A 26,989-nucleotide genomic window follows, 5' to 3' on the forward strand; every position below is an offset into this window, starting at 1 on the left:
TATTGTTGCATGTGCTGCGAGGCTTGCTGTTGATATGGGATTTGAGGTTGGGATTGAGGAACATAAGCTGGCTGTGAAATAAATGAATGACTTTGTAGAGGTAAGGTGTAAGATGGTTGTGAAGCTTTGGGAAAGGATCGGGGGGCTTGTGGGATTTGACCAAGGTATGTGGGTTGTGCCGCCATTTGGGATGGTACTTGCAAATAATTGGTGGTTGGCTGGATTGGTGGATTACCTCCTAGAAGTGGCATTGAAAAGTAGTTGGTAATAGGAGGTAATGGATTAGTTGGTGGTGGAGGTGGTGGGAATTGAAAGCTTGGGAATGGAACTGATGGGGTTTGATAGCTTGGTGGTTGGATTTGAAAGCTTGGTAGAGTGGTGGCGGGAGCTGGGGTTACTTGGGAGCTTGGTAGAAAATTGGTAGTAGCTTGTGGGGTTTGATAGCTTTGTGGAGTGAGGGTAGTAGCTTGTGGATTTGTGGCTGATGGCACTGAGCTCCCAAGACCTAATGGAAATGATGGGATTGTGCTTTGGGATGTAGTGAACAAGCTAGGGGTGATGAAAGGTTGATTACTTGGCCCCATGGGTGGCATCCCTGTTTTATATTGCTGAGGTTGGCCAAAGATGCTAGCACTGATTTGGGAGATGGGTGGATTTGGAAGGCTGGGTTGGGGAGCAGTAGCAGCAATAGTGAAGGGGGTGAACAGTGAGGTGTTTTGGGTAAAGGGGTTTTGGAGCAGAGAGGTATGAACCAAGGATGGAGTGGTGGTGGCTGGGTTGGCTTGCGGCATGGAAATTTCAACTTGGGTGGATGATGGTATGTTTGGGTCTGTTGGATCATATGGATTGGCTGGAGGCTCTTCTTTTGGCATATATTGAGGATAATTTGGATCATAAGAGCCTATGGGTGGTGGCAGCTGCCCAAACAACGGGTGAGATGGATCTGATAATGGAGGGGGTCTTCCAAAGTCAAAGGTTCCTACATTGTCCCTTCGAAAATTAGCCATGATTGTCTCTTTGTTCTTGTCTATAATGGCATTTACCAATACTGCATTTCCTGGTTGGTTCATGAAAGCTTCAATGTCAGTAGGTGATGGCATAGCTTTCTCTGGGCTAAAGGATGGCTGAGTGTTCAAGGGGGGTGAGGCTGTTCGATCCAAATGATAGGGCTCCATTGTTTCTTTCTTCTTGGCTAAGCGAGTGACAGGTGGCATGAAAAATGCTCCTAGGGATGGGATGCAACAAATGCTGGTGGATGCAAAGAGGGGGGAAGGCTTTTCTATGCAAATGATTTCCTAGGTTGAGGCAAAGCTATATGACAAAACCTAAGGAGAATTGGGTTTGGGATTCTAACTTCAAAGATATGTTGCCAAAGCACAAAAGGTTTGCTTTCCTGTGTGCAAGCTTGGTGGTGATTGTGTCAACTTAAGGATAGACTGATGATCCTTTAGGAAGAACACGAGATTGACCACTTGTGGATCCCAACCTTTAGCTCAAGGTGATGAGGGATAACAAGTGACAAAGCTGGATTACCCTAGACAAAGCTCTGTCAAAGGGATAACCTTGGTGAGATTGATGGATTTGGAAGATTTTAGGAATGGCAAACTTTTGGCAAGGTGACAACAATTTTGAAAGCTTAGATGTGAAGATTTTGGATTGCTGGCTAAATGGTTTGGTCCTAAATGAGATGAATGAGCTAATAATGCTTAAGGGGATAACCTAAAATGGTTGGCTTTTCTACAAAGATGACTCTAAAGTGAAGCTTATCCAAGAAGATGTGGAGAAACAAGAGGGTCTAATCATAGAAATCATGCCTAGTTGGTAAGGCATAAGCAGGATTAACTCTTGGATTTTGGCTAAATTTGATAGTGCGCTCTAACGAGGCCTCTTGAAGGGCTTCGTCAGCAATTTTGTCCTCTGTTTTGTGGAGTTTGGCAATTCAAGGACTTGGTGTTAGTTCTTTTCTCTTGGCTGAAAGTTCTTGGTATGCCTAAGATGGCTTGAGTTTAACTTTGTGAAACTTCTGTTTGGGTTTAGGTTGCTCTGACATGAATTCTTGAATCTGCTTGGCTTTGAGAGACCTCGGTTACTTTGCTTCAACTTGTTCAACTTCTGGAATAGGCAGTGACTACGCTAAGTGTGCCCTAAGCTAGGATTAACCAAGTTTGGCAAATATGCATTCAATAAGTAAAAGACCAAGCAATAGATAGAAACAACCAGATAGAAGTTTTGATTCCCAGAATGTGATACTTGCGCCAAGGAGTGTGTGTGTTCTACAAATGTTTCGATCAGTAACTTCAAACACATTAACATCCTAGATGGTTGTCTACAAGGCTGATAGTTGGTTTAGCTAGGGAGTCCTCGATATACCCAAAGGTACGTGAGGCCCAAATCCGTAGATGAAACCAAAAATATGTCACACAGCCGAGAGGAGCGGTAACCCACTTCTCCTCTTTCACTTCTCAAGGGTATAAAGTTCCTTGAGGCTTAGCCCGAGTGACAAAAATCTTGATTCCAAGAGAGGTGTCTTTGGATTCACCTCCCGATCTTTATACTCTGCCAGATTGCTGGAGTTGAGGTCGTCCCAAGGGGTGATGAAATCTCCAAGCAGGCCTCCTAAAAAGAAACAAGGTTTTGGATCCTAATCTTATGCACCCAAGATGGCCTCGAAAGACGACAAGGGGAGAGAAGACTTGGATGACCTTGGGCTAAAAAACATGCTTGTTCTTTTACCAACTGACTCTTATGTGTGCTGATCTAGACTTTGCAAGCACTCATGTTTAAGAGACAATGTTCAATTCCAATTTGAAGCGCCAACAAAACAAAATCGAGCGAAGAATGAATACAAGAAGAAGAGTTAGGGTCAACAAAAAAGTAAACTCGCGCGCCCGGAGGCCCTCCATGTCAAGTATCGATTAATTTCCTTTTAAAGCATTCAAGAGTTGGTGTGATTTTGTTTTAAAGCCCAAAGCAAATATGTGTGAGACTCGATTTGTCAAGCGCGCGCCCGGAGGCCCTCCACGTCAATAGTTGTTCAATTTTAGTGCCCAAACTTGAAGTGTGATCGATTTAATCTAGAGTTTTGATCATTTAAGAATTTTGATAAAGTTAAAGCAAACGTTCAAAGACCAAGTGAGTGAGTTAGATTGTGGAACAATTAACACCTTTTTCAAGTAGACCCATCCCCATAAATGACGCTGAGATTGCAACCAATGGTTGAATTGATGGGTGATTAGAAAAGAGGTGAGTCCAAGGAACTACTCAAATTGATTTTTGCAAATTTGTATTTAACTTAACAAAGTTTCTTAAATGTCCAAAAAATCAAACTTTACCTAAATTGCATGTGGAAAAGAGATTTGTTTTGTTCAATTTTAGAAGCTCCAAATGAAGTGTTTGATATTGCAATAGTTAATTGATCCTTGGCATTCAAGATTGGATTGTTTGTTTTAAACATGCATTCCAAGAGAAATGTGTTTAACCATTCAAGTTCATTCCATGAAAAAGCTAAAAAACATGATTAAATCCTGTTGCTCCAACCTGCAATAAGACAAAAAAAAAGAAAATCGATTAGTCACCCAAAATCTTAAAAAACGAAAGCCTAACTATGGAAAAAAAATTTTTAACTTTTTTTGTTGTTTTTCCTATGCGTAAAAATGCTTAAAATGGTCTAAATCCTACGGAACCACTAAAAGTCAAATTTTGATTTATACCTTTTTTTTAAAAAAACTACAAAGTGCAGAAATAAAGATTTTAAAGCAAAAGTGCAACAGTGACAGGCGAAGACAACAGTTCATCAGGCGCACACGCTAGACTGCGGAGACATTGATCTGCGAAGACGATAGAGGAAGAGGCGGAGACGACAGATTAAGTTGGCGACGACGGAGATGACAGTTTGTTTACTGGCGGCAGCGGAGACGACAGTTTGACTGATGGTGGCAGCTGAGATGACAGAGTGGATTTTGAATAAGAAAATGGCCAGGTGGAAATGATGGTTAGAGGCGGAGACGACGATAAAAGCCAGGCGAAGACGCTGATCTGCACAGACGACAGAATTCACTTCGGAGACGACAGTTTCAGATTCAGAGATGACAGTCAACCAGTCGGAGACGCTGATCTACGGAGACGACACTGCGCAGAATTTGGTTTAAAACACGCGGATTTTCTTCAGAAAAATTTTGGAATTTGATTTTTGAAGCTTCATTTTTTCTCCCTAATGCTTCCTTTAACCTGCAAGAACAAGATCCTACAACTCACTCAAATGACAAGAAACATTAGATTATTAGCAAAAAACAATATATAGATAGAAATAGAGGATTAAATGACCCATAGTGGGGTCCCACCGGGCATGCCAAAATGTATATGAGAAATATGTTAGCAAGTAATACAAATCTATTCAAAAACAAAAGCATTAACTAGCATATAAACCATAACATAAATGAGAGACTAAAGAGGAAACCCCAATTGGAAATGTGAGCCAAATGAATGGACTCTCCCAATAGGATTTAACTCCTTGCTTGGTAGATGGGTCTAAGGATTGGGATGTATGCTCAAGGTTCCCAAAAACTAGCTTCAATGGAGATGGAAAATGGCAAATTGGTAGCTTTGTGAGCTCTCAATTTGGCATCATAAGGGTATGGTTGATAGCTTTTGGCTCTCAAAAGGTCATTATAACTTTAGCTCCAAGATTTGTGATGAAATGGCTTGGGAGGGGATTCAATTTATAGGCTAAGGGCTTGAGGGATGGAGGGCTAAGATGGAAGGAAAGATGAAAGCTTAAAGAGGGCTAGGATGCACTCAAAAGGGAGCACATGGATTGTGCTAGTTTAGCACCAATTAGGGAGTGACACATGTCACAAAGTGAGTGGATGGAGGAAAGGGGAAGGATGAGTCAACAAAGGAGGCTCAAGGGATAATATCTTCATAAAGACCCTTCATTATGGCTTGTAAGAGCTTGTAAGAGTCTTTATGGCTTTTGTAAGAGCATTCAAAGCTTAATGGTTGGGATATTTTGAGGGGAGTTGAGATTGTTGACTTTCCTTGGCTTAGGAAAGTCTTAAGCTTGCTTAGGGAATGTGACAACATTAGGGGGTGGATTAGGCTTGGGTTTAGGATTAGATTAGGGATGTTAGAGATTTGCAAGTGGATGGCATTCATGAGAGTGGGTGAGTTAGTGGCTAAGCTTGGTTAGTATGGGTGGATGGGGTGGATTAGGCTAAAAAGAGGGTTTAGGGATAAGTTAGGGGCTTATTAGATTTGGGGGCTTTATTTATCAAATAGATTTATTTAATAAATGGGGATTTTGGAATTAGATAGAGGAATAGGATTTAATTGATAAATGATAGGTTATTTGATTTATCAATTAGGACTATAGATGATTAATTAAATTAATCAGCTAGGGGATGGCAAAGGATTAATTAAATAGAAATTTAATTAATGATGCCTTTAGAGATAACTAAATAGGATTACCAAAGCGATGTAATCAAATTTAGGTGTCTACAGCATGTTCGGAAGAGAGCCCTGCATGTGCAAAAAAGAGCCATGCATGTTCGATAAAGAACCATCTGTTACCACCAACGCAAAAGAAATTCCAGACCCAAGATTTTGATTAGATTGCTTATCCATGTTGTTTGGCAGAGTCGCAATCACCGCGGTAGCATTGGTACCATCAAATTCCATAGTTTTCCCAAATGCTTGTAGTTGATCCATCAACACTCCCTACTTGGCTAAATCTGGCTCAGAACTACCTCGTTCTCTAGCTTGTTTCTTCAAGTTATTCGAACCTGCAACCATGTTTTCATTCTTCGTTCTTCCAGCTATTCTCCTCTTCTTTTCCAAGAGTCGTTTAAAAAAAAAGAGGTCATATTTGAAATGTTTTAAAGAAATTATTTCAGTCCTTTTCTTTAGCTCCTATTATTTTGACCCTATTTTTCTCTAGGTTCGGCATATTATTTTTGGTTTTCCATTTGGTTTTCTATTATTTCAACCAGGCTTGAAATTTGATGGTCATAATGATCATTTTTGGACTTTTGAACCGTGTATGACAGTCTAAAATTTCTTTAGACTGTATATATTGACTTGTAATATTTATCTAAAACTGTAAAATTATTAATAAACCGTTAAAAAAAATCATAGACAATATAGTATTTTACATCATAATATAAATATATGCTATCATTTTATTTATGTATTTTAAAGTGATAGATATGAAAGTCTTTAAATTTTAAAATATTTTAATATGAATTTAGAAACTTGCTATGATTAATAAATTTTATATACAAGCTTAAAATTTGTCTACTTAAGTTGAGATTTTTGCATGTATTATTAATATAAATTTTTTTTTTCTTAAAAAATAAAGTTTCTATTTAATTTATTATATATTATTATTAATTTATAATTTGTTGAACTTTAAAATTTTGGTATTGGTTATTTAAAGATTGAAGAATGACAATTAATTTTTTTTCATAGAATGTAAAATGAAAGACATTAAAATGAGTATAGCGTAAAAAATCATATGACAAGTAGGGATGATCGTCAAATTCCCTAATTTCCACCCGCTACCTATTATTGTATTTGTCGTAGATTGCAATCGCTCATATTTATCTGATTAATTCTTTTTATTTCAACCAGTTAAATTTGAGTATTTTTATTTTAAATTTTGATGTTATGTTTTTCTAATGTATATATGAAAAAAAAAAAAAAATTAAAGGCAATAAAATCATTTTACTTCAAGGTGTTATAGGAGCAAATTTAGGCAATGTATTCGAATTTTGAATTTAAGATTGAAGTAACTTTTAATCTTATAATTTTTTAATCTTGGAAAATATCAAAATATTGATTAAATTATGTTAAATACTATCACCAAATTATAATTATAAGAATTACTTTATAAATTTATATTGAACTAAATTGTTTGTAACTTATATATTCTGATATATTCTGAGATGAATTTGCTATAAATGAAATACATTAAAGAAGAAAAATTACTATTGTAAAAATTGGCTATAAATTTTGTTTTGGAAAATTTCACCATTTGATCTTCATGAACTACATATTTTTGATAAAAAAATTTGAAAAAAAACAAAAATCACAACATTTGACTTTTTTTGTTTATTTGTTTTTGGTACATTTTGTCAAAGATTAGCCAGCACCAAATTGAATAGATAAGATCTAATAAAACATTACTTCATCCTGAGTAATAAATATGAAGCAGTTTAGAGGTTCTTGGCAGGACTGGTTGTAAAAACTCTGTTGAAATGATAACCTGCTGAAAAGCATTGTTGACACATTGCGCGAAGGAGTTTTTAGGTTATCAGCAGGCCTGAATGTACAAATTAATCGGTAAGATTATTAGCGTGACTTATCCTAGAAGATCTGGTAGAGATGATCACGTGCTGGATGATAAATTTCTTTTAACTTATGCTATGACATCAAACCTGCTTTTCAACATTTCGTATTTTGTATGACCTTAAATATCAGTTTAGTTACATTTACACTCGGATAATACAGTCAATTGAACAGGAAGGGGAGAATACATTCTTTTTAAAATTATATATTCTAATATGCATATAGAATAAACTTTTTCCTAATAGTATTTTTCATTCAACGCTTTAAGCTGAAGAGGAAATTCTCTGAAATTAATATCCGAACACTGAGCGGTTTATTATTATTAATTTATTTTGCCCTGAATGATATGAGTTTGAAAATGGTAAAAATTTGTGTACATGAATATCTTGTTCATTAATATTTTTCAATCATAGAAACATTTCAAGACAGTTTTTTAATAGCAATGTCTTAGAAGTTTTTGTGCACATAAGTCCAAGGGCACGCAGAGGAAGATAGTGAAATTGTCTAATTCACTCCATTCTCCAAAGCCGTTCCCAATTCTATTCTATTCAATGCTTCCAGCGCATAAAAAATTGACTTATAGCTCTTTGTTGGGAAGATATATAGAGAATGTCATTCAAGAGACGAGGAAATTGCAGAAACCGACGCATTACAATCTAGTTCTTTAATTATTCGTCTTTGTTGAAAAATCTCATGATCAGAAATGTAGAACTAAAATTTTGAAATTTCATTATTTTACAGGTTTTTACCAGGGTTCCTCAATAACAACAATTATGGAATTATAAATAGCAAAATTGGGAAAACGAAAAATGTGTAGATCATCGAAGGAACCAGGATCTGAACATTAGAAATGATCTAACATTTTGGGAAACTTGGAATCATACGAGAGCAAATATTTACTATTGAAGAAAATCTCATTGTCCAATAAAAAATTTAGAAGAAACCTTTCCTTCACTATTTTTACAAACTTCTGCATGTAAAATAGGAAAATATTTTTCCATAGCTTGGGATTACAGCAATGGATCCCCAATTGATTCCAGATTTGAATTTCAGTTAGCTTTCTTGTAACTAAACCTATGTACACAAGCAATATACACCAACATATTCAAGAAGCTGAGACAAGCTAAAACCCAAAAGAAGTAATCCAAGTGACCTTCGTTTAGATTGTCTGGTATCCATCCCAGCTTTCCCCCTTTTGTAGTGACCGAAGTCACAATGGTAAGAATTAGAGTACTCAAGTAATTTCCTAACGATGTTGTAAGAAGAGAAAGTGCACTGCACAAACTACGCATGGCATCAGGTGACTGCTCATAGAAAAACTCCAGCTGTCCTATAAAGTAAAAGACTTCTGCAGCACCTATCAAGAAGTATTGGGGAATCTGCCACAAGATGCTCATTGGAACCGGTGTGTCTGTGTCATGTTCCAAGTGATGAGTTCTTACTATATCCAGACGCTTGATTTCAACCAAAGCAGCTGCCACCATGGACAATATTGATACAACCAATCCAATGCCCATGCGCTGCAGCTGAGTAAACCCCCTTTCATTACCACTGTACTTACGAACAATGGGCACAATTAGGCGATCATAAATGGGAACCCATATAATGACACTCAGTATATCAAATACAGACAATGATGCTGGAGGAATTTTGAAAGAACCAATTTTGGTGTCCATTGTCATGCCCTGTTCCACAAACATTGTGGACATTTGAGCATAAACAGCCGAAAACACAATACCAGTAACCCAGACAGGAAACATTCGGACCAAAATCTTCAGCTCCTCCACTTGGGTCACAGTGCATAGTTTCCAAGGGTTTGAAAAACCACCCCTCTGAACATCTTCATCTGTAATGGTAGCCGCTTTGTCCAGAAAACTGCAAATATTTTATGCCAACTATCAATCAAGGTATACTTTTCAATTTCTGCCAACATTTTAACACTTAAGTTCATGCTCTGTAAATAACCAACATATCCAGCTAACCTCTTTGTTCTGAGCAAAAGAAAATATAAATTATTGGATGGCCAGTACCAAAAAGTTATACGGAGATATACAGATGTACCATTTGTGGATATATCAGAGGGTTTATCTGAGGATGCATGATGAAAAGAATCAGAGGGTTTATCTGAGGATGCATGATGAAAAGACTTATCTGGTGACTGAAATTAAGGGAAAGGCTAAAATCTTAATAGCACATTAAAGGACTGGGCTCCATCATCTTAGATGTGAAACAGGTTCTATGAATAACTTAAAAGGAAGAGTGGGAAGAAAGAAGTTGCATCTTTTGTAGTAAAGGAGCATTGAAATGGAATGACACTTCATCATGGAGTGCAGGCTTATAAGGATATTCAAAAACAATTTGAAGGTATTCAATCGTAGCGAGTTGTGTCAGGAAGCAAGACTTCACAAAACTCCAAATTTCATAGTCAACATTCATAACAAACGAGCTGACATAGAGAAAATCCAAAATACTGTTGAATTTTGGATCTCTTGGTCCCTTAGATTGATTGGTCTTGTAGACATTATTAAAATCCCTTCGTTAACCTTGAAAGCAATGTAGGAAGAAAACTAACTGAATTTAAAATAAGAAACAACTTTTGTATATAGCAAATCATAAACCTTACTATTTGTTGTAGAAAATGTGATTTTAACCAAGAGGACAGGTTCGACGAGTTGAGCCCCATAAACAACATATACAGAAAATCCAGAAAACTCTTGACAATTTGTTTTGCTTAAATTCGTAATACAGTGTTAACTGAGAAAATAATGAAGTAGAAAGATATATTAATTAGCTCTTCCAATTTCACAAACACAAAACAACTGTGGTAACATGGATGAGAAACGTACTGGAATTCGTTTGTGTGTTCCAGCTTTCGACTTCCTTGAATTGCAGAATACCTGTCTTTTACCTCGTAAAGAAGTGTGCTTTCTTGAGGAACTTTTGTTTGCAATTTGTGAAAAGATGCCACCAGAACTTGGCATACACGTGTCAAGGGACTGCCTCCAGGTTTTTGGAATCGATACAATGGTGTCCCAGAAAAGAAACTCCCTATCGCTAATGCCATAAATGCTGTAGGAATCCCAAATCCCCATCCCCATCCAACATTGTCTTGGACCCATACAAGAATGCTGCTTGAAGCGAGTGCACCAACATTGATCGAGAAATAGAACCAATTGAAGAAAGACCCCTTTTTCTTCCTCTCTGTTGGATTTGTGTCATCAAATTGGTCTGCCCCAAAAGAAGAAACGCAGGGCTTAATGCCTCCTGTTCCTAGTGCAATCAGATAAAGCCCAAGAAAAAACACAGCATATTGAAGTGTAGTCGCTGTTGGGCATACATCGCCTGTACATGAGGAAGGTTGTAAGGCAGAAATGGATGCTGAAACAGTTAAAGTAGCCATTCCCTGCAAAAAATATCTTATAGTTGTAAGTGGCTTATTCTGAATGATAGTTTGAGCAGTAAGAAATGGCCAAGTAGATGAAAATAGCCATTTAAAGTTTTGAAAATGCTGAATTAATAGAGTCAGACTTCTTAAAAAATTAAAATTTGCCTTTGGTTCAGTTGTAACTTGTGGACAACTGTGTTTGATGTTATCCACCAATGAGCCTATTCTATACATAGTTTGCATACCACAAGATAAATTGATGAGAAAACAGCAATAGTCCAATATCGTCCCCAGTATGCATCAGCTAAAACTGCTCCCAAAAGTGGTGTCAGATAGCATGTGCCTGCCCAGGTAGTGACATTTTTTGCTGCCGTTGCATTCCCCTGATGCAAAATTGTTGTCAAATAAGTCACCAAATTTGTATTGATTCCATAGTATGCCAGTCGCTCACAACACTCATTTCCTGTAAATTATTCAAATTAAATCTTAGTGTTAAAAATAGGCAGCCCAAAACACTGGCACCCAAAAACCAAATTTAAATACAATCTAAAGTTGATAGCAGCATGCTTAAGATTCAGAGGTTGGTGCTCATTGGCAATCAGCCATTTGGTTCCCTCCTCCATCTTCTGTCCTAAATAGGTCTGCATTTTTCATTTCCTTTAATGCATTTCTTGATCTTTTACATGTGAGAAGTTTAGGCCAGAAAGATCTGTTTGTATTCCTCTAAGTTCCTCGCCATGTTCTGAGTTAGGTCCTTGCAGGCCAGAGTTATTTGATTCAATTAGGCTATTTGTGGATTCTCTTGTTCAATTATGTTCATTTAAATACATTTGAATTAATTATCTTGCAAAGGGACAATGCAGCCATTGGGTATTCATATAACCAATCAACTTACTCTTGCTTTGATATTACTATGTGACGAACTGTTCTCTTATTTTCCAGATGTCCTGAATACAAATAGATGCTTCATTCATCAGTGCTCTGCTATTGTGTGTGATCCTATTCATATTATCTAAATGCATTTCTAATTAACAGGGAACTAGGGAAACAACTCTGAATGTATTTCCTTAACAATGATGGTGGTGCTGATTTTCTGAATTAATAAATTGTTGGCAGCTTCATTACTGATAAGCCTCATGGAGGATGGTATCGCTAAACCTTGGCTAAGCAGGTTCAATGCAGTTGGGTTAGGCCACTGTTGCTTTCTGCTCTCTTTCTATCCATCATTTGACCAAAGGGACATTTATGATCGGTCAAGCTCTCCGCTCACAAACTTGCAAAATGAATATGGGTGTACATTCTATATCAAGTGATGGATAGCTTTTGGGCATTATTTCTTATAATAGTCTCTTTTTGGGTAATTTCAATTGTTTCACACCATACAATTCTATATTATAAGTCCATCTGTACTAGGAAAGTAGGTACCTTGCTGAAGACTTCAATTTATTCTATTTGTAAAGGGGCTATATTCACAAGTACATTGTTATATTTTCTATATGTAACAGATATACTACCATCTACCATGTTTTAAATAGGGAACTGCAGTCTTCGAGAGTAAAAGAGAAAAGATCAACTGATGCCATGATTCCAAAGATTCAGGCCACAAGCATTCTATTATTATCAAAAACCAGATACGCATTTAAATTTTCACATGGGCACGAAAACAAACCTAAAATAAAGGGACAAGCTCTCCATCCCCCTGTATTTTGCCTTACAGAAGGATTTCCATGACTATCTGTAGATCCATCTCCAGTGTTCAGACTCTCCTGAAAAACACCATAAATATCATAGTCCCCTTAAATGAAAAGCTCCACGAGATCAAGAAGGTTCCTAACTAGTTAGAAGGTATATAGAATCCCCTCATATCATTTCAAAAATTAAAATACTCTGCAATGCAATATACATTTATTCTTTAACATTGTAACATGAAACCTACTTATATAAAGATCTGATCTTGCTTAGCAGATATTGATGCAGGAGCATCTTGCCTGCCTGTGCCAGAATGGGAGCATGAAAACAGGGTATGCACGTCCATCAAAGCATAACAGAGGGGATTTTTGTCAGATATTCAAAATGAGGAATTAAAGCCAGCTCTTCATAATTGTTTGCCACAATGCCTCAGTGAAATGTGATTTATGTACAAAATGGATTTGTAGAAGAGGTTTGGACACCTGGTAGTTGTAACAACAGATTCCACAACTGTCACTAGCATCCTATGCATGAGCTTTGTAACAGCAGGGATACTAAAATAGGGTGGCGGCCATGTGTAGACAAGGTGATCAACCCAAGTCAAGGTGTTGTAGGGGGGCCGTGAAAATGTGTCGGACATTTTGAATCAATGGTGAAAAAAATGCCATAGGGAGGCGATGAGAAGTCGTAGTGGAGGATAGAAAATTAGTGGTGGGATCAACCAAAAAAGAGAAGAAGTGGCACATTAAATAAGAAAGGGCAGTTTGAGGCAGCTTGGGGAGAATGAAAGTTGTGTGTGTTGGGAAAGAGAAAAGTGGGATGATTAGATTAATGATTGAATAAAAACCAAAAAAAAAGGGAAGCACAGTCAATGAAGTATGGAAGGCATAGATTGTGCAGCAGCGAAGGCTGGCAGAATTAGGAGACAGAGTGTAGACAACTCATGTTAATATGTTAATTTGAAATTTGTTACGCAATCAGTGTTTTAGAGATATAGATTTGAATCTACTAACAGTTATTTGTGATAATTCCCAATAATGGGAGAAACCTATGTATTTGAATTTATCTGATTTATCAAATCAATTGCCTTTCATTGTTACCTTATGTGCTTGTGAGCGTGTGAAGTATCAAATAAGTGCTTTTGTCTTTACATCAGAGGTATCAAAGCTAGTTTGTAGGCAGAGCACCAAAAGTGAGGTAATTTGCACCAGGACTTGAGGGTGGAATATAGGTGAGTTTGTTGCATATGGATGTACAATTTGCAAGAGGAGCTTCTTAGAGGATTGTGTGAGCAGAGTTTCCAAGTTCGTAAACAAATCGCTGAATGTGAGGCAACCTAAAGTGTTGATTAGAGGATATGTGTTGAGGCTTTTGTGAGGTTTTCAATGGAAAAGAGAAAGAGGGAAAGAATTTTTGTAATTGATGGATTTTTAGGATTCTTGGACTCGAGAAAATCAAAGAGAAACTTTGGAAATTTACTGAGAGTTAAGGAGAGGGAGAGAGAGAGAGAGAGAGAGAGAGAGAGAGAGATGAGTTGGAATGATAGAATTGAGGAAACAAGTGAAATAAATAGATGCAGAGTTGGAAAGGAGGAGAGTCATTCATCAAAAAAGAGGCAATGGTAATTCTATTTATCTTTCTTCAATGCAAGAAAGTAAAAAGTTACAATGGAGTGTCATACATGTGGCATAGAAGAAGAGGAAGAGGATGGATATGAAGAATTTGATAAACCACAGTTGAGGAATGTCTGTTAGAAGACATGGAGGATGACAATATTGAGGTTGCAGCAGCAAAAAAAGAGTTGGGTGAAATGGAAGACATTAAAGGTCAAAACAACCAAGTTGCAGCTGTAAAAGAAAAGGTGAAACTTACAAATGTGAGTTTATCGTTGATTTAGATTTGCATGCAGATGGTGTGAATAGGATAGAATATGACGAGGCTGAAAATTAGGTTTCAGCAGTAAGGAAAGGAGTGATATCAAATTTTGATGGGGTTAGTATTAGACTTATTGATTTGTTGCTAGCATTGATCGTCATTAATGTCAAAACCTTCATACAAACACTCTGGCAGTATCAGTTTATGGTTGGCGATTTTGGTTATGTACTTGTTGGCTGGCAGTTATAGGTGTTTTGGTTATGCACAAGATAGGTGTTATATGTGCAATTTTGGTATTTACTATTTAGTGACATTCCATAGCAGGTGTGCATCACTCTACTCATGGCTTAGTGGTTTTCACACACTTTTATGCTTTCAATGTTCAGTATTACATGGAATGTTTTATCAATTAAGATGATTGCTATGGCTACAATGTTCCTCCGGTATTCTTGATATTTGGACAGTGGTGTAGCTCATTAGATGGTTTTGGTTTATCAGCTACATTGTATTCTGGACAAGTTCTATCAAGTTTCATCCATCAAAAGTTTTGGTTATTTCACAGTTCATCTTTTGGACTTGGTTGTGGTATTCTGATATTCTCAGCAATTGTAATATGCATTGTAATATCTTACGAGTGACCTATCTATGGGTCATGATGTAACATGTTGATAAGTGTTCTTATGTGTATCCTAGATTTAGGATCAGTGTTATGCATTAAACGTAATCGTAATATCTTTTGCTTTGGGGCCATTACACACATTTGGTGTGAGCCAACACATGCATGCTTGGATAGCCATATAAATAAAAGAACCCTTTTGTATTGGAGCAGAGGTATTGATGTATGGATTTTGGATGCGAAAGTTAGATTTACGAAAGCTACAATTGCATATTGTGTGTAAACTTGTGGCAGTGATGTATGTGAGAAGAGTTTTGTGCTCAGTATAATTGAAGATTAAGAAGAGACTTACATGTCAGTAACAGTGGATCAGACAGATGCATACAAAGAAGAGTATATCATTCAGATGTACTGGTGGTTGTGGTAGCAGAGTTTGATTGTTGAACATGCCAATAACAGTGGATCAGACAGATGCATACAAAGAAGAGTATATCATTCAGATGTACTGGTGGTTGTGGTAGCAGAGTTTGATTGTTGAACTGCTCATGCATTTTCAGATGCAATTCTATCAGTTCATGTTTCTGTTGTATCTATTTTGATATCTCTATTGTATAAGGGCAGCTAGCCTGACAAGCAGTGATGCAAATCGCAGTGAGCAAAACCAACAGTGTATCACTTCTAAAAATCACCTTAACAGGTGTTCCTTTAATGAGAATCAGTTTCTCCTTGGCTTTTCCCAGTTTGGGTTTCCAGATAAACCCTAGTGTTATCTATGTTGGTGTGTTTGCATTTTCATGTTTATATCTACCATGAAATTTTCTCGTGTTTATTGTTAGATCAGAAGTTGCTGTTGATTAACTGACAAAGAAAAAGTTTTGAGTGTGTGGGAATAACTAATTCATCCCCCTGTCAATAATTCGGCTTGTTCAACAATTGGTATCAGAGCTTGGTTCCTTGCAGATAAAGTTTTATGGGTTGAGGAAGAGCTTGGATTTTTGAATAGATGGAAGAAAAGTACTACTTTGATGAAGATTGGCAAGTCATGATGACATTGAGAATACCGAGACAGAAAAAGAGGAATTGAGGAACCTGAAGGAAGCAAATGCTTGTATCACAAAGATGAGAGATCAGCTTTGAAAGTTCAAGGCAAGACACAAGGAAGTCGGTCAGGAATTGAAAGAATCAAAGGACAAAATTGCAGATCTAGAACAGGAACTAAAAGATTTGAAGGAATCAAAAGGCAATGATGCAGACTTTGTAGAGGAAGTAAAGGATTCAAAGGAAATGGTAGAAGATCTCGAGAAACAGCTGAATGTTGAGATACAAAGAGAAGATTTTATCAAAAATGGTTTGAGGTATAAGAAGAGAAGTGCTAAGATATAGCCAAAGAGAGCTCGAATTGGCTATAGGAAAATGGAAAGTGGCTGAAGAAAATTTCAAGGAGATAATTAGGAAGAGTTCATAACAAAATGAGAAGCTAGAATTTGAATTAAAGAAGCTAAGGTTAGAAGCCAAGGCATGTGAAAGTGGCACTATCTTGGATCAATTATTAACCATGCAGCAAGGTCACAAAAAGAAAGAAGGGTTAGGTTTTACCAGTGAATGTTCAAAACAAAAGGACAAAGGCAAGGAGAAGATGGTCGAAGTGACAATTGAGGTCAAGAACTAGAAAACACTTATAAGGATTTCAATAAGATGACCAAATGCTCAAAGGTCTTTATCTTTCAATGATTGTTCTTATATTTGCAAGAATTTTGGTCATAAGGCAGTAGATTGCAAGATGAGAAAGAAACTAAAGATTATGTGCTTTAATTGTCACAAGTTTTCTTTAAAGCAAGTCAGTGCAAAAGTCAAGTTTTAAATCAGGAAAGGAAGAATTTGTGAATAATATTTTTCACAGGAATTCCTATGTATGTCATGACTCACAACTATGTTCACAAGGCTAGTCAATGTAGATCTAATGTTCAATCAGTGAGATCTAGTAAGAAGAATGTAATGTCCCTTTTTTAGCATTCATAGCATGATGTTGTCGTTAGCCTATTTTTCCCACGGTCCCATAGGCTAACCAGGACATTAAAGGGACTTAGAGGCCATTTGGCCTAGATAGTTTCAGTTGCAGATCTTTCTGAGGGGTTTTGAGGCAACTTTGGGCATATTTACTATTTATAGTAAGTCATCTTGGATATGGTCGGACATCCAGTGGCAGCGGTATGTCGATGGTAATTGTTTAAAATCGACAAGAAGACTTGTTTATCATTGATAAGATTTGTTATGCATTGATAAAGCTATTTTATAAAGTTAAATTTAAATATTTAACTTTATTAATGCACAGACTATAGTTTGTGGGAAATATTTAAATTAAAAGAGTCCCCTTTATTTTATAACACATTGGAGACATAAGTTACATAAAGGGAGTTATCTTTTATCCCACATTGAGAAAACGAAAGATGGAGCTCTTGTGAGAACACTATAAAAGAAATGGAAGAGCTTCTTTTTAGGAGGCTTGGAAATACCAAAAAAAAAAAATTGGGAAATTTTCTGGAGATTGTCTCAATAGTTTGAAAGACGAAATTCCTTCAAGCTAGAAATCTTGACGCCATTGAAAGATATGGTCTTGAGATTCAATAGGGTAGCAGCCTGAAAAAGCAGATACGAAAAAGCAGTCCAAAAAAAGCAGAACCGAAAAAGCAAGCCGAAAAAGCGGAACCGAAAAAGCAGGCCAAAAAGGCAAATCGGAAAAGCAAAGCAGAAGGGGCAGCATAGAAAAAAATTATTACAGCCATCTACAACCAGGTTCTTTGTTAGTATTGTTTTTTAGGATGTTATAAGCTTTCAGCTGTAAGTGTGCATTATACCAGCATTATCATTTTGTAATCCATGTAAATGCCAGAGTCTTGGCCATATCTCATGAGCATTGTAATTTTCATTGCAATTAAGAATATAATAGTTGTTAGTGCCATTTAAGCAATTTAATATCATTATTTATCAGCTAGTTAGTTTGCATACCAACTGTTTGTAAAAATGTCAGTTAGCTGTAGGTGTTCATTTCTCATGCTTAGATCATATATATGCACTGAATATTGTCAAAATTAGTAGCACACTCATGTTAGGTCATTGTGTAGTCCATTGTAGTCTTCTAGCACAAGATTTTCATTGATGCAAATTGAAGAAAAAGTCATTTAAAGCTAGTTGAAATACTATATCAGTCATACGTCCCTTGCATGTGAATTGTTTGATGAAATTCCTTGAGCTTTCATCAGCATTTTTTTAGGGCAGATTTGAGGTGGGTTATTACAGTGGTATCAGAGCTATAAGTCCTGCCATCCTGTGGAGGTCTTATACGGAACTTGGAATAGCCAGATAGAGAGAAAAATGTTTGACAAAATGAATGCCTGTCCAGATCAGGGGAAGGAAAGATTCTTACAATTATTAAACACCTTAGCACAGGGACAGCGATCAGCAGAGCAAAGAGCACAAGAACAGAGTCAGAGATTTGAGCTTATGATGCAGATGATGGCTTGTCAAATGGGGTTGAATGCTAATGTGGGTGGAGGAAATAATCAGAATGGTAATAATCAGGATGGGGCACATAATGGAGGCGAACAAGTTGGGAACAATTTCGGTCATGCACCCTAGCAAACTAGGACAGTGAGTTCGCGGCCCATGATTCCCATATTTCCTCCTAGAGCTCCAGAGCAGCCCATACTAGAGCCCTAGATCACTGATATACAGAACCAGCTGATTAGAGATTGGGAAGCCGGAGGTCCAGATTTTATTGCTGCAATCACCTTTAGGGAGTATATAGATGTGCGGATGAAGCATATGCCACGTGGACATTATAGGAACCAGAGCTATGAGCTACAAAAGAAAGTAGGGAAACTTCAGTTACCATATTATGATGGCTCAGGGAAGTCTACAGCAAGAGCTTGGATTCAAAAGCTTGACACATACTTTCAAATGAACCCTATGCCTGAGGAAGAAGCTATTAAGTATGCAGCAATTCACCTGGATGGGTTAGCACACAAGTGGTGGCATCATGGTATGGTCACTATGGGTCATGCACACATTACCTCATATGTGGAGTTTACGGAGAGACTGATTGAACGCTTTGATAGGCCTAAGGATCGTACCTTCCCTATGACAGGCAGAAACTTGTATGAGGAGTTTAACAGACATGCTGATTCGATACAGGGAGACATTAGCACATCTTTAGGTAATGATTTATTTGCATCATCTTCACAGGCAGAAGGGGTTACAGATGTTGTGCAAGTTGAGCCAGTAGCATCAGAAGGTGATATCACAGGCACACTAGATTGTGTGATTGACACAGATAGTGATTCCAATACAGTTGGGCTGGATGAAGTTATAGTAGTTGAGGATACTGTCATGTTTGAGGATAGTACAGTTGATCAGAAAGTGAGCATTCAGGACTTTGCAGAAAATGAGTATCAAGCACAGTTGGATGCTTCTTCACATGAGATAGAAGCTAGTAGCTCTTCACTTGGTTTGGCAAGCCAGCTGAAGACAGGGGACAAGGATATTGTCGCAGCTTTACCTCATCATGACAGGATACATGGATTGATTGAGAATCACATTTGGATGATTCAACTGCAGGAGAGACAGAAAGGAGTCACAACAGGTTCTTCTTGTGACAACTTACAACAGATCAAGGAAGGCATGGAGGCAATGAAGATAAGTTACATACACCTACTTTCAGATCGCGATCATCTCCTTAATCTTGCAGGGATCTATTTAGATGCATTGAAGAAGGAGGAGGAGGAGGTTGACCAGCTTTCTCATGAGCTGGAGGATACTCGGAATTCCTTGGTGTGTATTCAGTTGGCTCTCTAGGATTCTGAGATACATGTGGACGAGCTTTGTCTTGAGGTGAGCTCAGTTCGGGAGTTAGCGCATATAGCAATGACTCAATTTTCTTTTACAGTCAAGTCACATGTTGATGATTTCTCAGAGATGACAGAGTTTACAGGAGAGTCCCAGGATCTAAGTATTACAGATGATAGCTATTCTGAGGTTACTCCTTTGGACAGTGTACCAGGGATAGAGTATAGGAGTTCGACCAATCGGCACAATCATGTGTCTAGTCAGCTGAGAGTTGGCAAGCGAGACATTGCTATTGCGTGCGAACATTTTGATGCTGCTCGCCAGTTGTTAGCAGTTTATGGATGGGGTTCTCCTACTAGTGATGAGCAGGGAGGCAATTATCTTTCCTTGACAGAGATCCACTCTTTATGGGAGGCTATTCGGATTCTGAGACAGAATTATATGTAGTTGGTAGCCGACAGAGATTATCTTATGGAGTGGGGGAGTATAGCATACGAAGCATTATTGGCCAAGGAAGATGAGGTGAGTGAGCTTACTCAGCAGCTCGAGGTGACTTCTGAGATTCTTGAGAGTACACAGTTGGCTTTCGAGGAGTCACAATTTCATTTGGCTAAGGTGACCGTGGAGTTAGAGCAACTACAGTCTTTACCAGATTCTGTACAGTCACAAGCTGTGGTGTCTGGTGATCCGAGGATGTCCATGGTCGAGATTGTCAAAGACAGTGGAGATGGGAATGCATCCATCCTTGATACTAACATTGGCATATCGGGTTCATTCCCACTAGAGTCAGGATCAGTTGAGTTGGGTGCTGCAGCAGATTGTTGTAGTATGCCTGACATGGTGGTGGCCTCTAGTACTGATGGCACGGAGACTAGAGATGTTGAATCAAAGATCATGTGTGATATTGGTGAGCCGGCAGTTGGCATGGTTCCTGCTAGTAATACTACTCCCTTGGTGATATCTTCGGAGGTAGTAGTCAGTTCCAACATGTTTAATGATCGATTGCAGTCTGAGCCACTGACTAAGATTGGCGCATTCTATCGGCATTACACTGTGAGGTATGCTTATCAATTTACCTTTGATGACCATGTTGATGAGATGATGATACAAAGATGTACTTTGGTTCCTAGTGCTTGTCATCAGTTATGGGACGGTTTGACGCCTCGAGATGAGAGTTGTGATGGGCATGACATGGTGATAGGTTCTGCGGTTGACAGCTTGATAATACATGACTTAGAGCAGGAGTTTGGGAGTGATGCTTCAGCGGTGGTTGTTATTGATTCTACGCCTTTGGCTATGACATCTCCTGACTTAACTGGTGATCAGTCACAATGTGTTGTATCACTTGTTCATGGTGAGCTGTTGACTGAGGTTGGTTCTTTTTATCAACATTATACTGCAGGGTATGTACATCAGTTAGCATTTGATCCTTGTGTTGAGGAGTTGATGGCAGGCAAATTTGGTTTGGGTTCCATTTCTTGCTGTTTATCTTGTGATGTCTTTTCACCATCAGCGGTGCATGGGAGTTATGGTTATGAGACAGTGGCCGGTGATCTGCAGAGTTGTGTTGACTGCAGGAGTTGTGCAGTGTGTGGATTCTCCATACTTGGTGCAGTTTCATTCGGGAGCGGTCACCATTGTTGTAGAGTTGGATTATACATTCCGTATAGGCCAGTGGGATGCGTTGATGACATTTACTGTGTTGGCAGATTGATTTGTCCACTTTACTTGGGTTCTGATGTTATAAGATTTTGTGTCTCGTGGGTTTCTGACTGTGGCAGTTGTGATTTTGGAGTTTGGTTGAGTTGTAATTGTCAATTTGATTATGGATTCCTCTTGGTTAATTTTCAGAGGTTGTTGCAGGAGCCTATGTTGACTGACAGCAGTATAGTTCATGACTACATTTGGGATCCAGGTGGATTGATTGGGTTGTTGTTCGACCATTGCTTGGGGACAAGCAATTTTGGGAAGGGCGGACTATAATGTCCCCTTTTTAGCATTCATAGCATGATGTTGTCGTTAGCCTATTTTTCCCATAGTCCCGTAGGCTAACCAAGACATTAAAGGGACTTAGAGGCCATTTGGCCTAGATAGTTTCAGTTGCAGGTCTTTCTGAGGGGTTTTGAAGCAACTTTGGGCATACTTACTATTTATAGTAAGTCATCTTGGATATGGTCGGACATCCAGTGGCAGCGGTATGTCGATAGTAATTGTTTAAAATCGACAAGAAGACTTGTTTATCATTGATAAGATTTGTTATGCATTGATAAAGCTATTTTATAAAGTTAAATTTAAATATTAACTTTATTAATGCATACACTATAGTTTGTGGGAAATATTTAAATTAAAAGAGTCCCCTTTATTTTATAACACATTGGAGACATAAGTTACATAAAGGGAGTTATCTTTTATCCTACATTGAGAAAACGAAAGATGGAGCTCTTGTGAGAACACTATAAAAGAAATGGACGAGCTTTTTAAGAGGCTTGGAAATATCAAAAAAAAAAAAATTGGAAAATTTTCTTGAGATTATGTCTCAATAGTTTGAAGGACGAAATCCCTTCAAGCTGAAAATCTTGATGCCATTGAAAGATATGGTCTTGAGATTCAATAGGGTAGCAGCCTGAAAAAGCAGATACGAAAAAGCAGTCCAAAAAAAGCAGAACCGAAAAAGCAGGCCAAAAAAGCGGAACCGAAAAAACAGGCCGAAAAAGTGGAATCGAAAAAGAAGGCCGAAAAAGCAAATCGAAAAAGCAAAGTAGAAGGGGTAGCATAGAAGAAAATTATTACAGCCATCTACAACCAAGTTCTTTGTTAGTATTGTTTTTTAAGATGTTATAAGCTTTCAGTTGTAAGTGTGCATTATACCAGCATTATCATTTTGTAATCCATGTAAATGCCAAAGTCTTGGCCATATTTCATGAGCATTGTAATTTTCATTGCAATTAAGAAAATAATAGTTGTTAGTGTCATTTAAGCAATTTAATATCATTATTTATCAGCTAGTTAGTTTGCATACCAACTGTTTGTAAAAATGCCGGTTGGCTGTAGGTGTTCATTTCTCATGCTTAGATCATATACATGCACTGAATATTGTCAAAATTAGTAGCACACTCATGTTAGGTCATTGTGTAGTCCATTGTAGTCTTCTAGCACAAGATTTTCATTGATGCAAATTGAAGAAAAAGTCATTTGAAGCTAGCTGAAATACTATATCAGTCATACGTCCCTTGCATGTGAATTGTTTGATGAAATTCCTTGAGCTTTCATCAGCATTTTTTTAGGGCAGATTTGAGGTGGGTTATTACAAAGAATGTTAATTTTTTCAAGTGTGGGCAAATTGGTCATTATGCTAAATCATGTAGATCAGGGAGTGTTGTGGTCAATACAGGTAAATATATTCATAATGCAATATCAAATGGAACACAAAATGGAGGAAGAAATATGCTAGTGTAGAAAGCTCAATGGTACGGGATTTCAGTGCTAACTGTATCAACAACTTTGGCTCAAGGGGAGTATCGACATGTCAAATCTTATACCTCCCTTGCTCCAAGGAGGAACCAGTTGCAACTAACTTGTAACTGGCAGATAGGATGAAGTATTAATGATGCAAGATGTTCAATTGATTTGTGTGAAGCACAGAGTGATTGCATCAGCAATAATTAACTTAAGCGGGAAATTTGATTATGTTTGCTTGTGGCACTATAGCTCGAATTTTTAAAATATTTGACACTAGCTCGAAGAGAAAATTTGTTTATTAGTAAAGAACTTGAGTAGATAATTTTGTAAAGAGTTTATGACATCCAAGTCAACTGTTCGATATGTCTGTGCATTTGCGAAAACGAAAATGAAGAAGAAGACTGAGCTAAAAGAGTTTGATCGCATTTGTATCAAACAACTGGAGTTTGGATTGCTATAGAGGATGTGCAAAGAATCAGGAATATGGGACTCGATATCTAGGGAGAACTTTCGTGGTGTGGTGGCAACAAATTCATCATGCTCATGCTGAGTTGGTTTTGTGGTGAAACCCTGGTGTTGGACAAACCCTATGTCGTGTCAAAGGAGGTAATCAAGGCAATTATTGGATTGTGCAGTATCATCAAATTGCCTGTGAAGAAGTCAATTAGCTATTAGAAGGTAGAAGCCCTAATGGTGATACTCTTTAGGACTTGATTGAAAGACATGTTGCCTACGACATTTCATATAAGATACAACTTTGAAAAAGAGATGGTTAAACTCCTGCTTTAGCCGTGTATGTGTCACATAAGATTGTGAAGGATAATGTACAAATGGACTTGTGCAAGATGTTGTTGGATAACCTTTTGTTGAACATAAAGACGTTGATTGAAGATAAATATGGTTTCAGTCATGGGTCTTTGGTTATGTGCTTATTATTAACATAACTGTTATAACTATCTTCCTATGAATATGAAGTATTAGTTGTATTTCCTTGATATGATATGATGTTAGTTAAGACCCGGGAAAAGTGGATGTTACATACCATTCCCCTTGTGTTTCATCGTCCGCGATGAACTTGAAATTTTAACGAACATTGTATAAAGGAGCATTTAAAATTGGACCAAAAATTGGGATGTAACAAGGTACTTGAATGTATTGGAGAACAAGGCAGATGCCTATAAGGCATATTTCTTGTCATTACAGGTTAATATTGGTTTTGGATTATTCTTGTTGGTGCTTTACCAACAAGTCATGGCATGGAAGGTCCCTCCTCAGGATAGAAAAAAATTGAAGGTGTTACTAGTGGTTTATTGCCAAAACTGAAGAAGAGGAAAATAAGTGAGAAAGGAAAAGAAATTGTTACTATCTTAAATGATGAAGAAGAAGGTGATAAGGGAGAAAGTTTGGCAAAAGAAATCGAGGAAGAAATGTAAGTTTCAGAAGAGGAAGAAGAGGATGTGGAGAAAACTATGCTTTCTCTAACAGGATTTGAGCCTGCTGATCCTAATATTGTTCAAGTTATGCTAGATGATAGTGAATATGACAGACTTGGCGGTCTCTGGACTGGTTTCTCCCCAGTGAACAAGTCTTCAGTGTTGAAGCTATTGACTGATCATTTAATCAATAAAAGGATCATGGTGTCTAATGTATTTGGTATGTTACTAGATGATCTAGTTAAAGGTGTGGAAAACAATCTATTGCAATTTAGTGCTGATTATTGGACAATTTCAAATAATTTTAAGAAATTTGCAAATGAGAAATAGAGACTCTTTAAGGGTGATCAGTGAAACAAAAGAATGTACCAAAGAAATTAAATTGCATTTACTGATATTGTCTTCAGTGGCTTGCAATAGTTGATAATTTCAAAGGCCACCGCCAAAGTGATGTGATTGAAACCGAGTTAAGTGAACTTGGGAAGAGATATTGTTACATCCCAATTTTTGACCTAATTTAAAATACAGCCATTCGGGTTCACATGAAGTCAGTTGAAAGTTAAATTTGTTATAATCTTGTGATATGGTAAGATGGTTAGTCGTTATAATTTCATGTGAAGATAACATGCTAGTTGATTATTTATCACATATTCATGGAATTGAATAGGCAATTAGCTATTATGATTAATTATAACTTGTTATGGTAATATGATATAACTGCGGAGAATTTCCTTGTAGGAAGCACGTCGAAGAGGTGGAAGCATTGTCAGTAAAATATTGGGCACAAGAGCATCACCATCACTGGGCAAATGGGTTGAGGACCTAGCTACTTGAACATCAAGATACAATCGATGGAACCGTGAGCTATTAAATAAACAATTTAAAACATAAATAAATTAGTTTAAATATAATACGTACCTTAAAGGTTTGATTGATCTTTCTCAATATTATTTTAATTTATACCTATGTACGTGCACATAGAGATAAATATAAAGTGACACCATAATATTATCTTCTTTATAATATAATGATGCCACCTCACAAATAAATCTGTGTACGTAGATAAATATAAAGAATAATAATTTCGATTTCAAACCTTCAAATTTTCTTCCAACCTTTATTCTTTTTTCCTTATTTGAAACCGATTAAACACTTGGCATTTTAAATGGACAAAATATTCTTAAGTTACGGAAGCCAAGGAGTCACGTTTTCTTTCTTTTTAATAGAAGTCATGGGTGAGAGGTGGATATCTTTTTCCAAGCACCCAACTACCTTTCTCAAGATCGGCTTCCTTTACCAATTCTGACTCCTTCATTAATTTTGTCTTTCTTTTGACCATAGTTTCCAGCGTCATTCACCAGTCAAATCTCTGCAAACTTCAATCGAAATCTCTGCAATTTTTTAGCAGCATCTTTCTTGTTACAAGTCGGCTATAAATTGTTCTTTGTTGGAGTTGATGGTTTCATATGCACACTATGATTACGCTTGGTAATCAATTTGAAGAGGAGACGAAATCCCTGCTGATACCAGTCTATAACATGGCAGTAATCCTTCCCACGACTTCATGCCCATTCAAACATTCTACCAGAAATCGTGAGTGTTATTTTGATAGGAGCTGTGACTTGATCTTTGCAAGTAAGGTGTGGCGAAGCAACTGAGGGTTCAGCAAGACAATATCATCAATTTGTCCAGGTTATGTGAAACACCCGAAAACAATATTTCCAATTTGATTTCCTTGTATAAAAGGTACAATAACATCAAATTTCATAGCAACAAGTTTCAACATTTATCATGATGATATCTTGTTTGATTTTACAGATTGAACTTCTTTTAATTTAGCTTTGTTCATGGCAAGTGATAGCCAAGTAACCATAGTATGGATCCATAAATCATTATGCCAATGGATATTTTAGAATTAAACAATAAATTCTGCAATCTTTAAGAATATAAATTCTCAAATCACAGATTGTGAAATGTTGGAAGTACATAATCTTCATGAAATCAATAAGAGCCGGTTGCTCTGAAAATTTCAAACACCTAGGACTCACTCGTTGTTTAGCCATGGAAAAGGGTCAAGAGGCAAGAGAAAGGAATTTGCAATAACATGAAATAGAATCAGTTATGATGTAACAGTATTTATCATTTTTAAAATGAATCATTTAATAGCTCATGCATGATCATGTTTATTGTATTCTCCTATTGTCAAGTCGAGTGGTGTGATTAGACACCAGGATACTCAGTGGATGACAAGATGTTTCATGTCTATTTTGGGTAAGGAGGATCTTTCTCGTTAGAGATTGTAAGGCGGTAAAGTTATGGTCCGAGTTTGTCGGAAACAGGTATTTT

The 26,989-nt window shown here is 37.3% G+C and overlaps 1 protein-coding gene and 2 long non-coding RNA genes across 3 annotated transcripts in view; 2 read left to right on the plus strand and 1 right to left on the minus strand.

Moving 5' to 3' along the window:
• The first annotated feature begins 7,153 nt into the window (after positions 1-7,153).
• Positions 7,154-12,268, plus strand: LOC149541449 (uncharacterized). Its single transcript, XR_016355333.1, has 2 exons — positions 7,154-7,338; positions 11,846-12,268. It is a non-coding gene; the product is annotated as an uncharacterized LOC149541449 (long non-coding RNA).
• LOC149541450 (protein NRT1/ PTR FAMILY 8.3-like) overlaps positions 8,214-26,989 on the minus strand; it is a 42,840-nt gene continuing 24,064 nt past the window's right edge. The window contains exons 2-5 of the mRNA XM_089796706.1: positions 12,399-12,495; positions 10,975-11,192; positions 10,191-10,747; positions 8,214-9,219 (exon numbers count right to left, since the gene is read on the minus strand). Coding sequence (XP_089652832.1) covers positions 8,394-9,219; positions 10,191-10,747; positions 10,975-11,192; positions 12,399-12,495 — 1,698 coding nt within the window. The 3' untranslated portion in view covers positions 8,214-8,393. The remainder of the gene's footprint in view (positions 9,220-10,190; positions 10,748-10,974; positions 11,193-12,398; positions 12,496-26,989) is intronic.
• On the plus strand, positions 12,434-15,648 carry LOC149541451 (uncharacterized). The gene is made up of 2 exons (XR_016355334.1): positions 12,434-12,574; positions 12,695-15,648. It is a non-coding gene; the product is annotated as an uncharacterized LOC149541451 (long non-coding RNA).

The sequence above is a fragment of the Cupressus sempervirens genome, chromosome 8 (genome assembly GCF_028749045.1).
Source record: "Cupressus sempervirens isolate cs-2001-9-10 chromosome 8, ASM2874904v1, whole genome shotgun sequence".
NCBI lineage: Eukaryota > Viridiplantae > Streptophyta > Pinopsida > Cupressales > Cupressaceae > Cupressus > Cupressus sempervirens.